The sequence below is a fragment of the Rhincodon typus genome, chromosome 26 (genome assembly GCF_021869965.1).
Source record: "Rhincodon typus isolate 14 chromosome 26, sRhiTyp1.1, whole genome shotgun sequence".
Lineage (NCBI taxonomy): Eukaryota > Metazoa > Chordata > Chondrichthyes > Orectolobiformes > Rhincodontidae > Rhincodon > Rhincodon typus.
The window spans coordinates 2,022,545-2,046,120 of record NC_063357.1 but is presented as its reverse complement, the minus strand read 5'-3'; the positions used below and the strand labels follow the sequence as shown (position 1 = coordinate 2,046,120).

The 23,576-nt window shown below is 41.3% G+C and overlaps 1 protein-coding gene and 1 long non-coding RNA gene across 2 annotated transcripts; one reads left to right on the top strand and one right to left on the bottom strand.

The window, feature by feature from the left end:
• Positions 1-2,117: 2,117 nt before the first annotated feature.
• Positions 2,118-17,881, top strand: LOC109914710 (fructose-bisphosphate aldolase C). Its single transcript, XM_048612593.1, has 8 exons — positions 2,118-2,269; positions 3,365-3,576; positions 5,325-5,379; positions 9,476-9,636; positions 10,513-10,596; positions 11,585-11,759; positions 14,709-14,908; positions 17,107-17,881. The coding sequence occupies exons 1-8, from the start codon at positions 2,158-2,160 to the stop codon at positions 17,200-17,202; spliced, it is 1,095 nt and encodes a 364-aa protein (XP_048468550.1). The 5' UTR covers positions 2,118-2,157; the 3' UTR covers positions 17,203-17,881.
• Positions 17,882-21,688: 3,807 nt separating this feature from the next.
• On the bottom strand, positions 21,689-23,141 carry LOC125486153. The gene is made up of 2 exons (XR_007264839.1): positions 23,028-23,141; positions 21,689-22,108 (listed from the first exon to the last, which is right to left on the bottom strand). It is a non-coding gene; the product is annotated as an uncharacterized LOC125486153 (long non-coding RNA).
• Positions 23,142-23,576: the final 435 nt, after the last annotated feature.

Genomic DNA, 23,576 nt, shown 5'->3' with positions numbered 1-23,576 from the left:
GTGCTCTCCTACCTCCAAATCTAACACCTGGCCTGGTTCATTACCCAATACCAAATCCAATGTGGCCTCGCATCTTGTTGGCCTATCTACATACTGTGTCAGGAAACCCTCCTGCACACATTAGACAAAAACTGACCCATCTAAAGTACTCGAACTATAGCGTTTCCAGTCAATATTTGGAAAGTTAAAGTCCCCCATAACAATTACCCTGTTACTTTCGCTCCTATCCAGAATCATCTTTGCAATCTTTTCCTCTACATCTCTGGAACTTTTCGGTGGCCTATAGAAAACTCCCAACAGGGTGACCTCTCCTTTCCTGTTTCTAACCTCAGCCCATACTACCTCAGTAGACGAGTTGTCATCAAACGTCCTTTCTGCCACCGTAATACTGTCCTTGACTAACAATGCCACACCTCCCACTCTTTTACCACCTTCCCTGATCTTACTGAAACATCTAAACCCCGGAACCTGCAACAACCATTCCTGTCCCTGCTCTATCCATGTCTCCGAAATGGCTACAACATCGAAGTCCCAGGTACCAACCCATGCTACAAGTTCCTGGCATTGAAGTAGACACACTTCAAACCACCTTCCTGCCTGCCGGTACACTCTTGCGACCTTGAAACCTTATTCATGACCTCACTACTGTCAACTCCTGTACACTGGAGCTACAATTCAGGTTCCCATCCCCCTGTTGAATTAGTTTAAACCCTCCCGAAGAGCATTAGCAAATTTCCCCCCCGGGATATTGGTACCCCTCTGGTTCAGGTGTAGACCATCCCGTTTGTAGAGTCCCACCTACCCCAGAATGAGCCCCAATTATCCAGGTATCTGAATCCCTCCCTCCTGCACCATCCCTGTAGCCACGTGTTCAACTGCTCTCTCTCCCTATTCCTCGCCTCGCTAGCAGATGGCATGGGTAACAAACCAGAGATAACAACTCTGTTTGTTCTAGCTCTAAAGCTTCCACCCTAGCTCCTTGAATTTCTGCCTTACATCCCCATCCCTTTTCCTACCTATGTCGTTGGTGCCTATGTGGACCACGACTTGGGGCTGCTCCCCCTCCCCCTTAAGGATCCCAAAAACATGATCCAACACATCATGGACCCTGGCACCTGAGAGGCAACACACCAACCGCGAGCCTCTCTCGTTCCCACAGAATCTCCTATCTGTCCCCCTAACTATGGAGTCCCCAGTGACTAATGCTCTCCTCCTCTCCCCCCTTCCCTTCTGAGCAACAGGGACAGACTCTGTGCCAGAGACCTGTACCCCATGGCTTACCCCTGGTAAGTCGTCCCCCTAACAGTATCCAAAACGGTATACTTGTTTTTGAGGGGAACAGCCACAGGGGATCCCTGCACTGTCTGCCTGTTCCCTTTCCGTTCCCTGACTGTAACCCATCTACCTTTTTCCTGTACCTGAGGTGTGACTACCTCCCTGTAACTCCTATCAATTACCCCCTCAGCCTCCCGAATGATCCAAAGTTCATCCAGCTCCAGCTCCAGTTCCCTAACGCAGTTTCCGAGGAGCTGGAGTTGGGTGCACTTCCCGCAGATGAAGTCAGTGGGGACACTAGTGGTGACCCTTACCTCCCACATTCTACAGGAGGAGCATGCAACTGCCCTAACATCCATTCCCACTGTTCTGAATTCCCAAACAGACTATTGAAAAAAAAACACTAGTAACCTTACCAAATCAGCGCTCAGAACCATTTTTTTTTGGTTAGAGGAGGAGGATGGGTGGAAGACACTACCTAGGTAGTGTTTCGGGTAAAGCAACCGCTCAAATATATTACCTCACTAACTCACTCCAGAAAATGGAGTCACGCGAGGTAAGCTTTTGTAAGCTTACATCTGAAATTGAGTATAAATCAACACCGAGTTCTGACTTTTTCCGACCCCACTCCAATATCAGCCCAACCTGTCAGCTGACAGTATTAAGTTTAGTTTTGGTTATCACGTGAACTTAAATAGCACCAATAAATTTAAGGTAGCTGTTGGGAGATTTAAAGTCTGTTCTTTTGTAGTGATCTGATGGGAAAGACTGAGAATAATGGGATGAAAGAAAGGCCACTCCCATAATCAAATTGGTAAATCAGCATATTTTGTTTTTTAAACATCTTTCTTGCAGTTTTGGTCATACATAATCAATTAAAAGATGACGCACCAATTTCCTGCACTCAGCCCTGCTCAGAAGAAGGAGCTGTCTGAAATAGCTTTGAAGATCATCTGCCCTGGTAAGGGTATCCTAGCTGCTGATGAGTCCGTGGGTGAGTGTCTCCTGCATTTTTGGCTTCCTGTTTTGTGATTTATTGGTTGCAATGGCAGACATGTGGGGGATAGGAAAGGAATGGAGGTTTGAGGAGGAAAGTACAACTGAACTAGACTCTGATTCCCACTTTTTCAGAGTTGCACTGACATTTACTAAAACGTTAACTTCAATGAGTACAATAAGCAGGTTGTGTATTTCACAGATTTCCTATTGTGACTGTGAAAACAAGTATAGCCAATCCATGGATGGACCAATAAACAGACCAGCAATTTAAAAAACAGCCTTGCCTCTGTCTCCTAAAATGAACACACTCATTTCATTGACTCCTCCCTCCTAATCCATAGTATGTTTAAAGATATGGTATTGAAAGTGCCAATCTGGGTGAACCAATGAATTCAACAGCATACTCCCCTATTTCAACATTGAAAATTGAATCCAGAAAATTGGAGCAAATGTCTGTGAATGAGCTGACATGTGAGTTTCACAAAACAAGACTGCATTCATGAACTGCTTCTTAGTTAACAGATCTGAAGTCCTTTTTATCTCTTTAGGGTATTGAGCTACCTCTAGAGAAAATTTTGTCTTGAAGCCATTGGAACCTAAGGGGAGATATTTTTTAATCGGAATACTCTTTGGTGCTTTGACCTGATTATCGTTTGTTTGGGAAGACTTACTGTATACATTCTCATGCAGTGCCCTTCTCCATAGGAACCTGTAAATGGAACTAGTGGATTTGATGATATTTCACAAATACATGATAATGTGAGTTTCTGCTCCTCCTGAAACAAAATAAATTAGAAGTTTTGTACTTCAGCTAAAAGCAAGTCACCACTAAATATCCTATTGACTTAAGGTTTGAAATATAAAAAAAAATTGGATGGTTGGCAAGGGAATTGTGGTTGTACAGAAGATTACGTTCAATAGGGGGCTCTGTGCTGATCTGCTTGAGATCAGGCAACTTGGTCGTTGGATTATGGACCATGAACCCTGGTGTATGTATCTAGTAGTTCATGACCTTTTCATATCCAATGTACCAAAACAGCCTGTATGTCAGCCATTTTTTTAATAAGTAGATTGCTGTTCCATTTCTTAGGGAGCATGGCCAAACGACTGAACCAGATTGGTGTGGACAATACAGAGGAAAACCGACGTATCTACCGACAGATCTTGTTGACTGCTGATGATCGTATCAAAGACTTTATTGGAGGTGTCATCTTCTTTCATGAAACTCTGTACCAGAACACTGATGATGGAACACCCTTTGTAAATGTGGTCAAAGACAAGGACATTGTTGTAGGAATCAAGGTAAATGATCAAGATTTGTAATTATCTCTACTCCAATGGACTAGACCACTCAATGAGCGAAATTGAGCACTCTTACTCTTGGGTGTTTGAAGGGGTATCAGAACTCTACATTAGGTGTTGCACAAATAACGCATACAGATTTGGGTTTCAAATTGCTGCTTGTGGCTGATCAGGAGTTTCAAATGTGCATCTTGTGTTGCATGAGGCAGATTTTGTGTCTCTACTTTTTGATAATAAAACAAAGTAGAATGTTATCTACTACAAATATTTGCTCAGGTTTCGTAAAGTATATTTTTTCCACATTCTGTTTGTTCAAGATATAATGATCTTGATGTCCAAAGCAGTCTGTTAGAACAGCAGTATCTGAAACTAGTACTGGATGAGCTTATGGGATTTTATGATTCATCACGTCTAGTTGCAGTGTTAACCCAGGCTCTTCTCCACACGAAAGGATAGACAATCAAAAGGCAAATCATAAGCTGTCAGATTCTGAGTAGTCCAATTTTGGTTTGGAATGAACTGATTTTCTTCCAGCCTAAACTTTCCATGGCTGTGTTTTGTGTGTAGGATTTTATACTTGAATCCAATTTGTGCTGAAATCTCAAAAACTGAACTATGCACATATAGTTTGTGTTTGCCTGAAGGGGAATGTACAGTCTCAACTGTAGGGATACTAAAACCAACAGGATATAGCTTGGCAGAACTGAGACCTAGAAACTTTTAAGTGTTCAAAGGAACACTGCTGGATTAGAAGTAGCTAGTAGAGTACTGACAAGCTTTCTGTTACTTGTCCAAATATTATTAACAGATATTAAGGTGTCAAATAATTGTTTTGTGCTTCTCTCTTTCCCCACTTTTATTTCTGTATATGTGTTTTTCTTGTGGAAGACAAGCAATTAGTTGCCAGATCCTAACTCTCCCTGCAGTGACCCCCACCACCGCCCCTGCCACATGCTTATCCACTGCCGGGAGCATATAGTTCAGAAACTTACAGCAATAATAAACCTGAGAAGTAGAGCTGATTGTAGGGAGAACAAATCTGTGATTCTTTTGCAGGGATAATTGACATAGAATTGGTGGTGTTAACAGTGGAAATTGACTCACTGATCCAATCTGCTCGAATCAAAACAATAAGTCCATGAAAGGTATGGAAAGGTATAATGTGTCGGTGCAGGCTTGGAGGGCCGAGGGGCCTGTTCCTGTGCTGTACTGTTCTTTTGAAAGTGGGTTCCATGTGAATTTATGTCAGAAACTTGAGCCTGTTCTGCCATAATGGCCGACATAAATTCTAGCTGTACTTGCCTTTGCTCCATATTCCTCTAACTATGCCCAACAAAAATCATATCTAGGATTCTGTTTTCTGCAATGCTTATCATTGACTTGGATTGATGATTATCTCTTCTGTGGAAAACTAGAATATAGAATTGAGACAATTCATATTCACGTGTCACACAAGCAGTAATAGACCCTTCACCAGTCCTGAGGCTTGGTTACTATATATCTTTGAATAATGCACTTGTAAACCAAAGGGAGGAAAGCTCTTTTGAAATCGCTGAAACAGTCAATAAATGGCATACAAAGTTGGAATGCAGTAGGGTGTAAAATTCTTAAAACAATAACAGAACTATCAAACATTGATTTTAAAAATTATTCAATGTTTTGTTGAATATTTGGTACAAATTATAAATGTCAATTATTCTTATTTGAAACTTAAGACTTCTTGAACTTAAGATGTTCTGTATTTCCAGGTTGATAAAGGTGTTGTACCCTTGGCAGGAACCAATGGAGAAACCACAACTCAAGGTAAAGATCACATAAGTGGGCAGGGAAGGTATAAGAGATAACAAGGTGTACAGCTGGATGAACACAGCAGGCCAAGCAGCATCACAGGAGCAGGACGGCTGACGTTTCGGGCCTAGACCCTTCATCAGAAACCGAAACGTCAGCCTTCCTGCTCCTCTGATGCTGCTTGGCCTGTTGTGTTCATCCAGCTCTACACCTTGTTATCTCAGATTTTCCAGCATCTGCAGTTCCTACTATCAGGTAAGGTATAAGATCTGTGATTAGAGAGGGGACTGGATATGTATAGTACGTTGGGGTAATGGAGATAATGTATTGCATTGGATGGTGGTTAGAGTGTCTGCAATTTAAATGCACTGCAAAGAAGGATGGGACTCGTGCATACATGAAAGCAGTTACTGTGCAGGACTAAACAAGATTCTGTACGTTGACCACTGTTGTCAAAAAGACTCAGCCTTTTCATTTTTTTTAAAATTCCTGGTGTTGTGGGTAAATCACTGCAGGTTACCTTTAATTCAGTTACTTATTAAGGAATCTCAGACAATCAAGTACCGAAACAATGATTTAAACTTGTCTGAATGTAGCAACCAAATTAGGACCCCTCAAGCAAGTTAAGCCTCACAATTCAACTTGGCTACTACCTGATTTTAATGGTAAAATCTGACCTGGATTCCATGAACAGTGTCTGTCTCTGGAAGTGTCCAGGGTTCAATCTTTATGCAGTGTTGTTCTTTGAAGTTCTGCTACTGACTTATTCTGGTGTTCAATTCTTAGAGTTTTGTCCTTCAGGTCATTATTGACGAATCTTCAAAGTCCTTTCATCCAAATTACTGCAAATTTACTGCTTGCTTTCTTATCAGAAGTAGGTTCTTTGTTCCTTGTTACATTTGGCCTTAACTGCCTGTTCAAAGGCACAGCTTTCCTGTAATTGACTCCTTAAATTCTTCTACAGGTCAGTCAGTTGTCCTTGTGGCATAAAACATCAGTTTATCAAGCAGTTTTGTTCATGTAACCTTTTGACAGACAAGGCTAATTGATTTCAAGTTCTGTATAAGTTTGTCCTTGAACAATGTATTCCAGACAGAATTATTGCTGATTCTTTCAAGTGTAACAGTATATATTTTGATTTAATAACTGTTCATGGATTGAATTAAAAGTCTGTAATATCTCACTGCAATTCCTACATGAACTCAGCTCTAATGCTGATTAAAGTCTCCTCTTTTTTGTCCCATTAAAATTTTCAAATTTTCAGTCTTACCATCCATAATCATTCCTAGGGCAAGTTACAGTGAAATCAAAGGACCCAAGCTGTACTTTCCCTCAAACATTGAGAATACGTTCTACATTTCAGTAACTTTGATTGCCGTACTCTGACAAATCTTGTTTTTAAAATTCTAACAAAAGCAAAGAACTGCAGATGCTGGAGATCTGAAATAAAAAGAAAAGTGCTGGAAAAAAACAGCAGGTCTGGCAGCATCTGTGGAGACAGAAACAGTCAATGTTTTGAGTCAAAGTTATTTTATTCCAGGTGGGTTTGTTGTGGATTCAATGGGCTGCCCCAAAACTGTTTCTTGTTCACAAATGAGATCAGGAAGGGTACTGGCTAGGATTTCAAGCTGTCATCCAAGGTATCATTTTAAGTGCTATTTCCAGTAAGTGGAAGTATTGGCTTCCTTTTTGGCTCACAAGAAATGCTCCAACTAATGTGGCCTTCATCCAGAGACATTGAATATGTCTGACTTCCAATTTCAGTTGAATTGATAGAATTCTATTAGAGTGAAGCTATTTTAACCTTTGTGCCAATGTTCCAGGAAGGGAGTGTGGTTTTGAGTCTGCTCTATCAAAACCTGTGTCCTTCCTTTTAAATTATCTCCAAGCTTTTATACTTGAATTCAAAATTAACTTATTTGGTGTTGGGACTTGAGGCATAAAAAGACATGATTAGCAACTCCGTGAAGAATACAAAGTACACCAGAAGACCAATATGTACTAGTTAAATGTACAATTAAGTGTATTCATACATATTATTGTCAAATTATTGCTTAACTGGATAAAAATAGAATATTGCAGGTGCCAGAAGTCTGAAATAAAAATTGAAAATGCTGCAAATATTCAATGGGTCAGGCTGAATTTTGCAAATAGAGTTCTGATAAACATCAATGTGAAATGTTAAGTCTGTGTTTTTCTCTACACAGATGCTGCCTGACCTATTTCCAGCATTTTTGTTTCGTAGTAGACTATATATTTTTTTTCCTAATCAACCTGTTCAGAGATGTTAATACACACCTGTGGAGCAGGTGGGACCTGAACCCAGGCTTCACAGTTCAAGGATAGGTACTCTGCCTCTGTACCACAAGTGAGCCCCTACATTATACTTAGTCTCACTATGAAAGTGTTATCACCTGTACCAAGCTGCCTATTTTGAATGGCTTGTTATCTTAGCACTTCTAGATGTGATGCTTCAGTCAGCTGTGAATCTTTTGGTTCAGTAAGAACATAAGAACATAAGACCTAGGAGCAGGAGCAGGCCGTCCGGCCCTTCGAGCCTGCTCCGCCATTCAGTTGCTGACTTCCTGCCTTTAAATCCATTTAAGTACATTTCAATTCCAATCACTGAATAACAGCAGTCAGAAAATGATCAGCCAATGTGTTTTAGTAATGCTTGTTGAGGAATAATATTGCATAAGGCACTGGGGAAACACCCTTGGTCTTCACGTTATTGTCACTGGATCTTTTTGCATTCAACTGAACAGGTGGGTGGTTTAACATATCTGCCAAAATATGGCACCTCTAAATTTATTTTAAATGCTCAGTACTACGCTGGAATTATGTGTTTAAGTCTTTCGAGCAAGACTTAAACCTTATGGTTAGATAGCACTCTTAAGTATTTCAGCTTCCTAGCACTTTTGTTGTAGCATTAAAGGTTTCCTATTTAATTTCAAACACCTTCAGAAACGATAGAAGAAGGATACTTTCATTGATGTTTGTTTGGTGTGGTCAGTTATTTGTTAGTTGCTGTTGGAACAGTAGAATGGAGGTGTTCCAGAAACCTAGCTGGCTGCCGCTATCTCTTGAGACAACAAGGTGCAGGGCTGGATGAACACAGCAGGCCAAGCAGCATCATATGAGCAGAGAGGCTGACGTTTCGGGCCTAGACCCTTCATCAGAAAAGGGGGAGGGGAAGGGGGTTTTGAAATAAATAGGGAGAGAGGCGGATAGAAGAGGGATAGAGGAGAGGATAGGTGGAGAGGAAACAAACAGGTCGAAGAGGCGGGGATGGAGCCAGTAAAGGTGAGTGTAGGTAGGGAGTTAGGAAGGGGATAGGTCAGTCCAGGGAGGATGGACAGGTCAAGGGGGCGGGATGAGGTTGGTCGGTAGGAGATGGAGGTGCGGCTTGAGGTGGGAGGAGGGGATAGGTGGGAGGAAGAACCGGTTAGGGAGGCAGGGACGAGCTGGACTGGTTTTGGGATGCAGTGGGGGGAGGGGAGATTTTGAAACTTGTGAAATCCGCCTCCCACTCTCTCCCTATTTATTTCAAAACCCCCTTCCCCTCCCCCTTTTCTGATGAAGGGTCTAGGCCCGAAACGTCAGCCTCTCTGCTCCTATGATGCTGCTTGGCCTGCTGTGTTCATCCAGCTCTGCACCTTGTTATCTCAGATTCTCCAGCATCTGCAGTTCCTACTATCTCTGCCGCTATCTCTTGATGCTTTTTGTTTTGTTTTGCATTGGAATTAAAAATAAAAAAAATTATTGATAAATCTAAGCCTCTATCTTTATCACTTTTAAAAATTCTTGTGGGTACTTGTGTCCGATCTGTGCAGTGCCTAATAGCTGATGATATCTGAAACAACAACAGAAGTTGCTGGAGAAACATAGCAGGTCGGACAGCATCTGTGGAGCGGGGGGAAGACAGCAAAGTTAACACTTCCAGTCCAGTGACTCTTCTTCAAATCCTGAGTCACTGGATTCAATGTTAACTCTGCTTTCTTCCTATAGTTGCTGCCAGACTTGCTGAGTTTCTCCAGCAGCTTCTGTTTTTGTTTCAGACCTCCAGATTCCACAGTTCTTTAATTAAGCTGATGATATCTTGGTTTTATAGGTCTGGATGGATTGTCGGAACGTTGTGCTCAGTACAAGAAGGATGGAGCAGACTTTGCAAAGTGGCGTTGTGTTTTGAAGATCACTGACACAACCCCATCCTCCCTTGCTATTGCTGAAAATGCCAATGTCCTGGCACGTTATGCCAGTATCTGCCAGCAGGTAAAGTGATACAAAAAATTACCTAAGTTTTTAAATGCAGTTGCTGGTTATGGAACTTGTTTCTGGTTACCATTACATAGTGCTGATGCAACTTTTTTGTTTCTTTTCCAGCAAAATAAGTAATGATCACCATAGTTTCCCTCCTAGTTCTAATGGCAAAGTATAGACCCAGAGTGGGGACAGACCTACAGATAAGGAAGATTCATGCTTTGTTTTGAATGAACTAATCTTGGCCACAGTAAAGCAATTCAGTAACAGGTCCTCGCACATCTATGACAGAAGGGGAAAAATTCCAACGCAAACAAAATCAGAAATTGCTGGTAAACCTCAGCAGGTCTGGCAGCATCTGTTCCGTTTGGAAGAAGGGTCACTAGACCTGAAAAGTTAACTCGGCCTTCTCTCCACAGATGCTGCCAGACCTGCTGAGGTTTTCCAGCAATTTCTGATCTCCAGCATCCACAGTTCTTTGTTTTTTGGTTTAGGAGAAAATTCCATATTACTATCCAATGATTCATCTGAAAATTTCTGAGGATACCATCAGTTGGTCTATAGTCACCTCCATGATCAAATAGCCTACCAAATGCCTAACGGGATTCACATGAGAAGACTATTTGGGGAGGGTACTGGAAGGTGTTCATATGAACAAATTGGTGGCTTCAGAAGGGGAAAAAGTATAAAATAGGAAGACTGGGATGAGACTGTTCTGGATTTAGCTACAGTTATCATGCTATGAAAACAAAGTTCTCTACCCAAGGTTTTTGGGAAAATATTAATGGGGAAAGTTTCATTAATGAGCGCACTGAGTTTTTGATTGCTGGAGTGGTGGGGTTCTTGATCTCTGCATTTCTTCACTATTTTTCCTCCTTGTGTATTTAGAATGGCATTGTTCCTATTGTGGAGCCGGAGATCCTTCCTGATGGTGATCATGATTTGAAGCGATGCCAGTATGTCACAGAAAAGGTCGGTTGGAAAACAAACTTGAGATTTGTTTAGCATCTTCCAAAAACTTTTGGTATTCTAAGTAGTTTTAGTCAATGAAATGTGTCTAAAATATAGTCATCATTGCAATATGACCTACTGATTAACTAAACTGCATGTTGACTCTAAAAGTTACAGCAGGTACAAATGGACAATGCAAGTCAGAAGACAAATAAAGTGCAAAGCTGATGAATTTATGGTAATAGAAAATAGCATAAGCAACGAATCAAACAAATGTAACAAAATGAGAGAATTCAAAAACAGCACTTTCAAAATAATTTTGATCAACCTAATCCAACATGTAATGACACACCTCCAGGGAGAGTGTTCTGGCTTGAATCCTTCTGGACAAGAGATAGGGACATTACCACTGCTCCAAGAACTCTCTTTTTGTTAAAGGCAGCATCTTCAATATTTACATGTTGCTGAGACAATTAAAGCTAACCAAATAGTGGATACAGCTAACCAGTCCATGGGAAGGATGTAGAGAAGGTAAACAGACCACTTCATAAGCTAATGGGGTTGTGCTAGGAACAGTAGTGTTGGTGTAGGCAAGAATGGAGCAGCTGTTGGGCTTGGCCGCATATTGGCACAGCCAAGGTATCATATGACTCTTTAGAATTGCTAGGTCATTTGAAATTCATTTCAGCTAGGTGAATCGGGAACTTCTGCCAACTATACTCCCACACCTACCTAAGGAACACTGCCAATGAGAGAAGCTGCATGAAATTCATTTGCTGATATGAACAAACTGCTTCTGCTACTCTGTGGCTGAATTTCAGTCTGGGAGGGGGGTCCTGATTGGAGCATACATGAGGGGAAAATCTAATTCACAATCTGAAAATGGAGCAACACATCTCCCTACCTACTAATCTCCACACCACAGAACTAAAGGGAAATGTAAAAAGAGTAATTTCCCTGTACCATACCTTTTGTGATAAAATAAAAATGCTTGCCTTTTGTTTTCCAGGTGCTGGGTGCAGTCTATAAGGCCCTAAGTGATCACCACATATATCTTGAGGGAACCCTGCTGAAGCCCAACATGGTGACCGCAGGATATGCCTGTCCCACCAAGTACAGCCCTGAAGAGGTTGCAATTGCCACAGTTACTGCACTGCGGCGCACTGTCCCACCTGCTGTCCCAGGTACATGGATGCTGGTTGAAGGATTTACTGTAATATGTTTAGTATCAGAGTTTTCCACAAATACTGATGAGGAGCGGAGAATATTAGTGTGGTTTGAATAATGATCTTGATGTAAGTTTGATTTTGATTTTTTTTTTAAGCTAACTCAATCTTAACAATGCCACCACCCCCACTGCCCATCCATCCACCCAAAGTGGTGACATTGTAAAGCTAGAGAGGAAAGTAGCAAATCAGGAGATCGATATTCATTCATAATGGTATGGGAAGTGCTCATTGTGAATCACATCCATGCAACTGGCAGCCAACTAACACCTTGTATTAGGTGACTGAAGGAGTTAGTATTTACAGGATAGAAAATTAACAGAAAAACAAAACCCCACGCCCCTGCAGTGTCACACCAGTGTATCTGTATCAAGGAAGTGAAAGACATTCCTCAATTTAAGAGTGGTACAAACAATAGTAGTAAATCTGAGGATTAGGAGTGTTTTAGGTTAATTTAAAAATGGGGAAAAGAATAGAATGAGCAGAAACTAGCTAGGAATATTTAAATGACTTAAGAGTTTGTAGAAGATTTTTTTAAAAAAATAAAGTAGCCAGAGTAATCATAGGTCAGAAACATGAAAAATTATCATGGGGAACTAAAAATGGCAAACAGAAAAATGTGTTCAGTCTTCATTTGTAGAAAATCATACTCTCTATTTCTGGTATAGAAATTAACCTAGAGGTGGCTGAGTGAGGAAATTAAGGTAATTTAAAATCAGAAGACTTAAAGTACTGGAGACACTTGGTTTTAAAATCCAACAAATCTCAGTACCTTGTGGCCTATTAGCATCCTAGGATTCTTAGAGAACAGTGGTTGTGTAGCCTGGGCTATTTTTTCCAAAATTCCCTAGATTCTGAAATGGTCCCAGCAGATTGGAAGTTACCACATGTAATACCACCCATAATGGAGGGAAAAAGAGAGAAAACTAGGAACTAGGGTTAGACTTGTTGTTGGAGATGTGCTGGAATTTCTTAACGTCTTAACAATGTACTTAAATCATAGCATGAACACACCATTTGTGATTTTACAGAAGAGTAATCTTGTTTGACAAATTCTTTTAGAATTCTGAAGACATTCAGAAATGCAGTTTTATAATTCCTTGAAAGTGGAGTCCCAGGTAGATAGGATAGTGAAGAAAGCTTTGGTATGCTTGCCTTTATTGGTCAATGCATGAATATAGGAGTTGGGAGGTCATGTTAGGCTACTTTGAGTACTGTGTGCAATTCTGGCCTCGTTGTTATAGGAAGGATGTTATGAAATTTGAAAGGGTTTAGAAAAGATTTCCAAGAATGTTGCCAGGGTTGGAGGATTGGAACTATAGGGACAGGCTGAATAACCCTGGAGCATCAGAGGCTGCTGGGTGACCTTTATAGAAGCTTTAAAAAAAACCATGAGGGGTATGGATAGGATAATTAGATAAGCTCTTTTCCCTGGATTGGGAGAGTCCAAAACTAGAGGGCATAGGCTTAAGTGAGAGGGGAAACATTTAAAAGTGACTTAAGCGGCAAATTTTTCATGCAGAGGTAGGTGCATGTATGGAATGAACTACCAGAGGAAGTGGAGGAGGCTGGTACAATTACAAATTATAAAAGGCATCTGGATGAGGATATGAGTAAGAATGGTTTAGACGAACATGGGCCAAATGGGACTAATTTATTTAGAGTATTTGGTTAGCATGGATGAGTTGAACCAAAGATTCTGTTTCCGTGCTGTACATCTGACACTGTTAGGTGTACAGTAGGATAAAAAGGGACTAGTAGGTATGGCATACATGGATTTTCAAAAAACTTTCAATAAGATGCCACAGAAAAGGATAACACTTAGGAGCAGGCCTAGACCATTCAGCTCCTTGAGCATGCTCCATCATTTAATACAATCATGGTTGATGTCATCTCTGCTTCTGAAGTAGCAAACACCACAGATTTGTAACCCCTAGACCTCATTCTCCCTCATTTGTTACACGTGCCACCTCTTAGCCTGAAATTATTACCTGTCATTCTAGACAGCACAGCACCACCCCCACCAGGAGAGTCATCTGTTCTGCATCTACTTTGTGAATCGCCTTTGGTATTTTTTACCTGAACTAGACCTAGTTTCATTGTTCTAAACTGCTTAATCTTATCTCATAAAAGAAGCCTTTCATATCTGGCATTAATCTCGTGAACTTTCTCTGTACTGACTCCAAGGGCACCAAAACTACATACCGAAATGTGGCCTCCGCAATCTCTTGCATAGTTGCGGCAACTTCCCTACTTCTATACTCCATTCCTTTTAGCAATGCATGCGGGCACACAGATCCTTCTGCATTAGGTTTCTCTTCATAATTTGCCTTTTTATTCTTCCAACCAAAATGGATAACTTGTCCATATTAAAATCCACCTACCAAATGTTGGCCATTTCACTTAAACTATCTGTAAACATTTTTGCAACTTGCTTTTGAACCTATTTTAGTGTCCTCTGCAAACTTGTCTAAAGTACCTCCTATCCCTGCATCCAAATCATTAACATAAATTGTGAATAGTTAGGGCCCTGTGATACTCTACTGGTGTACAGTATGGATGACTGGAATTCTGAAGGAAAAAATTCAGTGGAGTTGAAGCTAAAGATCAGCCAGGATACTGGTGAAAGCCAGAGAAGGCTTCGTGCCATATGGTCATCTTGAACTCTATTTCTAATATTCATGAGCATTAGTATATCTTTAGAATCTGTAAAAATTACAGACTAATTGAGCTTTCTATATACTAGTATCACGGTCGTGATGACAAGGAGAGCCAACTATTGTACCCCTCAAACTTCATTTCAAGTTGATGCACAACATTCCTTCAACCTCCACAGCCATATTGTAATTGCACACCAAGTCAAATTATGGTGTCTATGTTTCTGACTGGTTTTGATTTTTCTGTCAGGAGTCACCTTTTTGTCTGGAGGGCAGAGTGAGGAAGAAGCCACCATCCATCTCAATGCTATCAACAAATGCCCATTGCCAAAACCATGGGCACTGACTTTCTCTTTTGGCCGAGCCCTACAAGCCTCTGCACTGAATGCTTGGCGTGGGGAGCAGGATAACCTGCAGGCAGCTCAGGATGAGTTCATGAAGCGTGCTGAGGTATTTGTGATTCCTGTCTCACTGCAGATGATTTTTTTTTTTTTTTAAATTATGCCCATGGTTCCAAATATTTCAATGGATCCATAGACTAGACAATATCTGGTTTGGTCTCTAGTGCAAGCTGAAGGAACTTCAGTATGTAGTGCTGAGCTTTTTGGGATAAAGATTTTGAGTTGGGTGGGGAAAGCAGCTGGGGACATCAGTCCAGATTCCCATATAGTCACTGTGTGTGAACATCTGGTGATAACTGATTGGACCAGACCTGTGTCTAATGTTGCACCAACTTCTAAAAATTATTTTTAATAAAGAATGTCTTGCCCTCTGTCAGTTCTCCAGTGTTGGTAGCATCTGGGATCTGCTTTACAACCCTTTTGTTAACTAACTTTTCGGTAGCATCACTTTAAAATGCTGTCCAACAAAATTTGATACTAGTTAAGTTTGAAATTATTAGGCAGATGACCGAAAACTTGGTCAAAGAATTTGAGAGAGAGACACACAGACACGGACAAGTTGAAATAAAATCCCAGTATGTGGAGTGTTGGCAGCTGAAGTCACGCAAATGATTAAAATGGAGAATACCTGAAATCCAAGTACAGGATTGGATGAATTCAGAGATTAGGGAGGGGGAGAATGAGTCTTTTCTGAGGAAGGATGCTGTTACACTCAAGGGAATGCAGCAAACATTTACCAAGCTGATTCCAGGGGTGGCAGGACTGATGTTTGATGGGAGATTGACTAGGTTAAGATTGATTTTGCTGGAGTTCAGGCTTATAAGATTCTGACCGGACTGGACAGGGTCGATGTAGGGAGGATGCTTCCCAATGATGACTGTGTCCAGAACCAGTCTGAGGATTCGGGGTAGACCATTCAGGACGGAAATGAGGAGACATTTCTTCACCCAAAGCATGGTGATCCTGTGGAATTCATTACCACAGGAAATAGTTGATGCCAAAACATTGAATGTATTCAAGCGACGGCTCGATATAGTACTTGGGGTGAACGGGATTAAAGGTTATGGGGAGAAAGCAGGATTAGGCTATTCAGTTGGATGAACAGCCATGATGACGACAAATGGGGAGCAGGCTTGAATGGCCTCCTCCTGTTCCTATCTTCTGAGTCCATGGTGGGATTTGAAACAAGTTTTATGATCCTTATTGAGATTAAATAATTTGTATTTTTTATAAATTAGAACTTCTAAGCAACCAACAGAAATAACCAAACAACATTTAATGTTTAAAGACTTTTACTATCTCAAACTAAACAAACCAAACAAAAATAAAACAAAGAACTGCAGATGCTGGAAATCAAACAAAAACAAATTGCTGGAGAAACTCAACAGGTTGGCAGCAACTGTGGATAAATAGAATATGAATTGTTTTCTCTGTTTGAATGTTCCTCAGTCCTTTAGAAAGTTGTTCTACTTAGCTTGAGACTTCCAGATCTCACTTTGAAGGACAAGGCCCACCTTGGCAACTCCTTAAATCTGTACAAGCACTCCCTTTGTTCCATTAGTTTCTCTTCTAAGGCATCCTGCTTGGTTATTAAGACAAAAACAGGACCCAATTTCTCTACAAAAGTAGCTGTCTTGTTGCTCAACACAATTGGCAATTGCTAAAATAAAGTCAATAACTGTGGATGCTGGAAATCAGAAACAAATTGCTGGAGAAACTCAGCAGGTCTGGCAGCATCTGTGGAGAGAAAACAGTTAATGTTTCAGATCCAGTGACCGTTCAGTTCTTAAATTTGTTTTTGTTTGTGATAATAGTAATTGCCTTTGCATCTTAAAGCAGCTGACCCACGTGTAAAACAGGAGCCTATTGAAATATTGAGATCCCCACCATGACTACCAGATCACACAGGTTTATCGTCAAACAAATGTTTGACCTCACCCACCACCTTTTTCTAGAATGTTCTGTTCTGCCTTAAAAGGAGACATTTTAAAGCTATTCTAAAAATTCAGTATTTGTCACATGGGGACGAGAACTTTTCAAAATAAAGATGTCAGACAAGCAGCCAATGTACATCAGAGCATAAGTGTGGTGATGGCTGTAACATGTATGTAGACATGTGTTTCAGGAGCCAAGGTGGCATTAGGGATAATTATTTTAAACCAATGCACTTTTTTTATGGTTTTAACCTTTCAAATATTTTGTTCCTACTTGGTGCTTTAGTCACACTTTTCCTTTTGTTTTAAATAGGTTAACAGTTTGGCTTCACTTGGGCAGTATGAGTTCAGCGGTGATACTGAAGGTGCAGCTAGTCAATCTCTCTACATAGAAAATCATGCCTACTGAAAGGAAGCCACAGGAAAATCCAAATAAAAAAGGAATGAAAAAAGTTTTAAATTCTCATTCAGCTTCTCGTGATTGACTGATCCACTGCCTCTGCTACCTTGTATATTGTGCCCTCCTGGCCTACGTTATTTTGCTCTGTAGCTGAGAATTAACCATACGAGTGCTGATAGCAACACAACATGCTGTATACTCTTCTCCCAGGGTTCATGTAGTTTGGCCTTAATGATACTCCAACAGATTACTGCAATCTCCAATATTACAAATGTTGTTAATTGCTTCCCCGAAAGATTAAAAAGATTGTTTTCGGTGTTAGCTGCCTTGCCCTGATCATCTGGGCTTGTTGTGAACAAAAACACTGGTAGATCAGAGCTTACTGCACTTTGGGAAGAGGCAATGTGACTGTGTTGCTACAGCTTCTAAAGTGAGCATGACAACCTAGATGACTATACACAACGTATAACAGTAACCATAACACACAAATCCAAGTTAATTCCAAACAGTGGTCTGCATTTTTCTCCCTGCCTAGGAAGAGAAACCCACTGTATATTTTTGTGTGAATTCTGACTATTTGAGATTACAGGGGAGCATTGAGTGTTGTTCAAAAGTATTTTGTGATATATAGTTATTGTACTCCCTCCATCAGGTAAATAGTTACAATAAAGTTATGAAACAAACATCAGTCTTGCTGTCTTGGTATTTTCAAAATGTTTGATTTGTACATTAATTCTTAACTGTGGTAGAATATTTCTCCTCCAACATCACTTAAACCTGCCATCACTCACTCCAGACTCTAATCTCCCAACTCTAGCAATTTTCCGTCTCTTGCACATTATTTCCAGTCTGTCATTTGCTAGCCCTTTATCAACTCCCTCCCTGCAGCACACAACTGCCTAAGCAAAGTCTCAATCAATCTAACTATGATACACTCTTTTTGACCTTGGTGTTATGCAATGACCCTGTCACACTCCTTAGGGTCCTGGTGTTGCTCCAACACAGAAGAAGCTCAACTACATCTAGGACAAAGGCACTTGCTAACTTGGTGGACACCATATTCACTCCTTTCATCAGTGTTTTGTCAACCAAGGAGGACAACACATAGGAACACCACCAACTAAGTTTCCTTCCAATCTACTTGACATCTTGTAAATATATTACTGTTCCTTCAGCAGCCCTGGGTCAAAATCCTGGAACTCCCTCCCTAACAGCTTTGAGGGTCAGCCTATAGCAAATGGACTGCAACGGTTTCAGAAGAGAGCTCACAAACATCTTCCAGGGCAATTAATGATGGGCAATATCCACATCCATTGAATAGAGGGAAAAGAGTAAGAATTTGTAATCAAAATAGAAGATAAAGTCAGAAGCCATAACAAAATGGTGACCACTGAATTGTTCACTGCTTCATCCCATTCCTATCAATACTAAATCCCCAGAACTTAACCTCTAATTTGTTAAAGTTATAATGGTCTGTTAATAACCAGACCAACCCTCTCAAGGTATATTAAGGAGATAACCTAGACCCTAACTTTGTAAAGGCAAGTGTAAGGTGCTGAGTTCCACATGTGATTTGATTGGTCCACTACTAGACTTTAAATAAAACACTATTGTTACACTTAAAATAGAATTAGCATAAATAATATTATTTTAATAGTTACTTAACTACTTTTCTCACATGCTATCTTCCAGTCCAGAGAACAGTACACTGGAAGAAAATAGAGCAGCAGAGAGAGACTAAACAAGCTCTTAGCTGTATCTCAGCTTCACCATCAACTCCCACAGTCCAAGGATGTGCAGGTTAGGTGGATTGCCCACCAATGTCTAGGCTAGGTGGATTAGCCACAGGAAACACAAGGATTTGGGTGGGGAGATCTATGCGATGCAGAATTGATGAGCCAAATGGCCTGTTTCCACACTGTAGGGATTCTATCCTCCCAGACAGTGCATTCCAGATTCCCACCACTCTCTGGGCTAAAAACACTTTTCCTCAGAACCCTTCTAAACCACAAGCCCTTCACTTAAAAATTATGCCATCTGTTACTGATCCTCCCACTCAGGAACAATTGCTTCCTTTCCACATTGTCCATCCACATCATAAGCTTATACACTTCAATCAGATCCGCCTCAGCCTTCTCTGCTCTAAAGAAAACCCAAGCCTACCCAGTCTTCTTTGCTAAAATGCTCCAACCTAGGCAACATCCTGGCAAATTTCCTCTGTACCGACTACAGAGCAATCACATCCTATAGTGAGGCAACCAGAACTGCACACACTACTCCAGCTGTAGCTTAACCAGAGTCCTGTACAGCTCCCAGTGATTCCTTTGAGCTTCTTCATCTCATGCCTTTCATTGAATCCTTCCTCATCTTGTTAATTCAGCCAAAAGTGCACCACCTCTCATTTTTTAAGGTTAAATGCCATCTGACCAATCTGTCTATCTTCCCGTAACCCAAGACCTCCTTCCCTCGCTATTAACCATCCAGCCATAGTCCATGCCATCCACAAACATCTCAACCCCCTACCCCACATTCATCAACATTGTTTATAGATCACATAAATGGACCCAGCACTATACACCATTAGACATTGACCTCCAGTCACACAAACACCTTTCTACCCCACATTCTGTCTCCTGCCACTAAGCATCCAACATGTGGACTTAACCTGGATGCTGTGTATTTTTACCATCTTTATCAGTGTCCAATGTGGGACCTTGTCAAAAGCTATTTTGAAAACCATACAAACTGCACTACTGTCATCTAGACATCTGATCACCTCAAAAAGTTATAAAATTTGTTAGGCATGACCTCCCTTCAATAAAGCCTTAATGTCTATCCCTAATCAAGCCTCCCGCTTCAAGTGGAGATTTATTCTCTCCTTCAGAACTTTCTCCAATAACTTCCCTGCTACTGATGTGAGACTCACTGTTCTGTAAATCCTTGGTTTATTTCTACCATTATTCTTGAAAACTGGAACCCTATTACGTGTTCACCAATTCCCTGGCACCACCCATATGGCCAGAGAAGAATTAAAAATTGGGTCAGAGTTTCTGTAATTTCCTGAACAAAAACAGAACTTCTGAGGAAGGTCACCAGACCATAAACGTTAACTCTGATTTTTGCTTCACAGATGCTGCCAGACTTGCTGAGTTTTTCCAGCAACTTCTGTTTTTGTTCCTGATTTACAGCATCCGCAGTTCTTTTGGTTTTTATTCTGTAATTTTCTCCCTTGTGTCTCTCAGCAGCCTGGAGATTTGTTCGCTTTTAAACCTGCCACATCAGTAGTTGGTAAGCTATATGGTAGGCTCCTCCAGAAGAATAAGACACATGGGATCAACCGTGACTTTACCGTGTGGATTCAGAATCAGCTTGCCCGTAGAAGACATGGGGTAGTGGTGGAAGGTTGTTTCTCAGGCGGGAGGTGCATGACCAGTGGTGTTCCACAGGGATCCTTACTAGGACCTCTGCTGTTTGTGATAAAGATATAAGTGACTTGGATGAAAGTGTGGATGGATGGGTGGGTTAGTAAGTTTGCAGACGATTCAAAGATCGACAGAGTTGTGGACAGTGTAGAAGATTGTCAAAGGCACAGTTCAAAGATGTGCAGGTTACACCTAATTGGCCATGCTAAATTGCCCGTAGTGTTCAGGGATGTGTACCTTAGGTGGGTTATAGGGGGATGGGTCTGGGTGGGATGCTCCAAGGGTCGGTGTGGACTTATTGGTCCAAAAGGGCCTGTTTCCACACTGTTGCAATTCTATATATAAAGCATACAGCAGGATATAGATCAGTTGTAGATATGGGCAGAAAAATGGCAGATGGAGTTTAATCCAGGGAAGTGTGAGGTGCCACACTTTGGAAGATAAAATGTTAAGGAAAAGTATACAGTTAATGGCAGGACTCTGAACAGCATTGACGTACAGAAGGATCTTGGGGTTCAAGTCCATAGCTCTCTGAAAGTGGCCACACAAGTAGATAGGGTGGTTAAGACGACATTTGGCATGCTTGCCTTTACTGGTCCGGGAACTGAGTATAAAGAGTCAGGATGTCATGTTGCAGCTTTATAAGATTTTGGTTAGGCCACACTTAGAGTATTGCAATCAATTCTGATCATCACATTACAGAAAGGATTTGGAGAGAGTGCAGAAGAGGTTTACCAGAATACTGCCTGGATTAGGGGTATGAGCTAGAAGGACAGGCTAGAAAAACTCATTGTTTTCTCTTGAGCGGCAGAGGCTGAAGGGAGACTTGACAGAAGTTTATAAAATTATGAGATGCATAGATAGGGTTGACAGTCAGAGTCTAATGTCTAATACTAGGGGGCATGCATTAAGGAGAGAGGGAGCAAGTTCCTTTTGAAAAAAGGAGAGAGTTGTAGCAGTCTGGAATGCACCACCAGGGGTGGTGGTGAAGGCAGATATGATAAGGTTATTTATGGGACTTTTGGATAAGTACATGATATATGCAAGGAATGGAGGGAGATGGAACAAGGGCAGGCAGAAGAGGTTAGTTTAATTTGGCATCATGTTCAGCACAATATTGTAGGCAAAGGTCCTGTTCCTGTGCTGTACAGATCTGTGTATGACAAACTTAGAGTAACACAAACCACTCACTGAAATGAGGCTAGTGTTTTGCACTGGCTAGGCTATAGGAGCCTTAAAACAGTCAATACAGTCATATTCAAAATGAAGCCAGTCTCCAAACTCAGACAGTGTGAGCCACACATCTTCTCACAGGTCCATTAGCCAAGGTGACCCCATTGATCTTTACAAACAGCAAATGTCCTCATCTCAAAGGGTGGGTGGTGTTGTGGTTGATCTAGAGGGAAAGCCAGCATTATATCCCTAAAAGAGAATAAAGGGATGCACTTTCAAGTCAGATTGCTAATTCTCAGCTGTGGATCTCAAGTTGGTCACTGGAAAAAAAAATGGAGGTCAGTTTTTGCTGTTAATAGTTATCTGAAAGAATGTTAATTTCAAGCAAGTTATATACAGAAAGAATAGGGCATACAGTTTAGAATTTCCCTTTTTTTAAAAAAAAGAAAAAAGTGAAATAAAATCAAGCCACATAAGTGAAATTTTCTTTGCAGGAGGTGGATGTAGGCACAATTACAACACTTAAAAGACATGAATAGAAAAGGTTTGGAGCAGGCAGATGGAACTAGTTTTGTTTGGGATTATGTTCAGCATGGACTGGTTGGACCAAAGGGTCTTATTCTATGCTGAATGACTATGACTAATGTACAAACTCCACACAGACAATCATCCAATCTGTAATCAGAGCCAGGTCCCTGGTGCTGAGGCAGTAGTGCTGACACCATATTGCCCACTTAGGTGTTCCCAGTCTATTTTGGCTTCTCCCCAATCCAAAACTTCTTTTTTTTGCAACCATCATTTTTCTTTTCTTCAAGACACCTAAAATCAAACTACACTGGGGTCATTATCACTGAAATGCTCCCACACCACCACCTGTCTGCCTTCACTCCCCACAATTAGGTTCAGCATTATACCATTCCCTGTTAGCATATCTATGTGCTGACCTACAACTACACTGACATTTTTCATAGAGAGTCAGTTAGCTAAGTTGGCTTGATGGCTGATTTGCAATGCATAGCTCAATACTTGTACTGTCTGAGGTTACCAGGAAAGATACTCCTTCTCAAACTCTGCCCTGACCTGAGGCGTGGTGACCCTCAGGTTAGACCACCACCAGACATTTCCCCCTAATGAGAAATTAGCCCTATAGTCCTTTAAAACAACGGCGACGTTACTACACATATTGACGTAAAAGAGTGATGCTCAACGGCAACCATTTAACGAATTTATCTCACCCACCCGAATTTGTGGCGGCGCCGCTCTGCCATCCCACTCTACACGTGCATCGGCCCCAGCAGCGCGGGAAATTTGAAGGCAGGTGCCCGGATATTGCCCCCAACCGACACTGATTACCAGCGCTCCGACTTCCGGAAGTTACCGCTAGCCCCGCCTATTGGTGGATGGGCGGTCCCGTCGCGCTGCTGTTCCATTGGTGGATGATGCTGTTATTCATACCATACTTCCGTTGTCAGGGGAAGCTGGAGGCAAGATGGCGACGGCGATGGCAGTAGCAGCAGTGGCGGAAGGTCTGAGACGGTGCGGGAAATGGGAGCTGGGCACTGCTTTACCCTACGACACATACTTTGTTTACAGGAACAAGAATAGAAGTTGCTGGAAAAGCTCAGCAGGTCTGGCAGCATCTGTGAAGAAAAAAAATCAGTTAATGTTACGGGGCCGGTGACCTTTCTTGAGAAGGGACCCTGAGTTCTGAGGGTCACCGGACCCGTAACGTTAACTCTAATTTTTTCTTCACAGATGCTACCAGCCCTGCTGAGCTTTTCCAGCAAC